Raw genomic sequence first — 480 nt, forward strand, 5'->3', positions numbered from 1 at the left:
CGGGGGGCGACGTGTCCGGGGGCCGGGGGCCGGGGGGCGACGTGTCTCGGGGCCGGGATCGACGTTCGGCGCTCAGCACCTGCAAGAAAACATGCGGTGAGGCGTCCGTCACCGTACGGCGATGGAGATGGTATGGAGCTGTGGGCAGAGGGCTCACGTCACCTGGGCTGCGGCGGCTGGTGCTGCTGGTTCTGCGGGTGAGGCGTCAGGGGCGGCGCGTGCGGCAGGGCGCCGGGAGGCAGGGCGCCGGGCGGCAGGGCGCCAGGCGGCATGGCGCCGGGCGGCAGCGCCAAGGGCGGCAGGGCGCCGGGCGGCAGAGCTATGGGCGGCAGGGCGCCGGGGGGCAGGAAGGCGGACGGCGCGTACATCTGCTTGGGCGGGTCGCGCATGAGCGAGTGGTAGAGGTTGAGCGCGTCGACGAGGTCCGCGCTGAGCTGCGTGAGGCGCGCGTGGCGGCGGTCGGCGCGCTCGAGCGCGGCG

General features: G+C 76.0%; 1 protein-coding gene across 1 annotated transcript in view; it reads right to left on the bottom strand.

The window, feature by feature from the left end:
* Positions 1 to 260: 260 nt before the first annotated feature.
* The window catches only part of Stam (signal transducing adaptor molecule), a gene marked incomplete at its 3' end in the record, with an annotated part of 3,824 nt that continues 3,604 nt past the window's right edge, over positions 261 to 480 (bottom strand). Inside the window, exon 5 of the mRNA XM_013323274.1 lies at positions 261 to 478. Coding sequence (XP_013178728.1) covers positions 261 to 478 — 218 coding nt within the window. The remainder of the gene's footprint in view (positions 479 to 480) is intronic.

This window comes from Papilio xuthus, unplaced genomic scaffold, assembly GCF_000836235.2.
Source record: "Papilio xuthus unplaced genomic scaffold, Pxut_1.1 DF825752.1, whole genome shotgun sequence".
NCBI classification, from domain to species: Eukaryota; Metazoa; Arthropoda; class Insecta; order Lepidoptera; family Papilionidae; genus Papilio; species Papilio xuthus.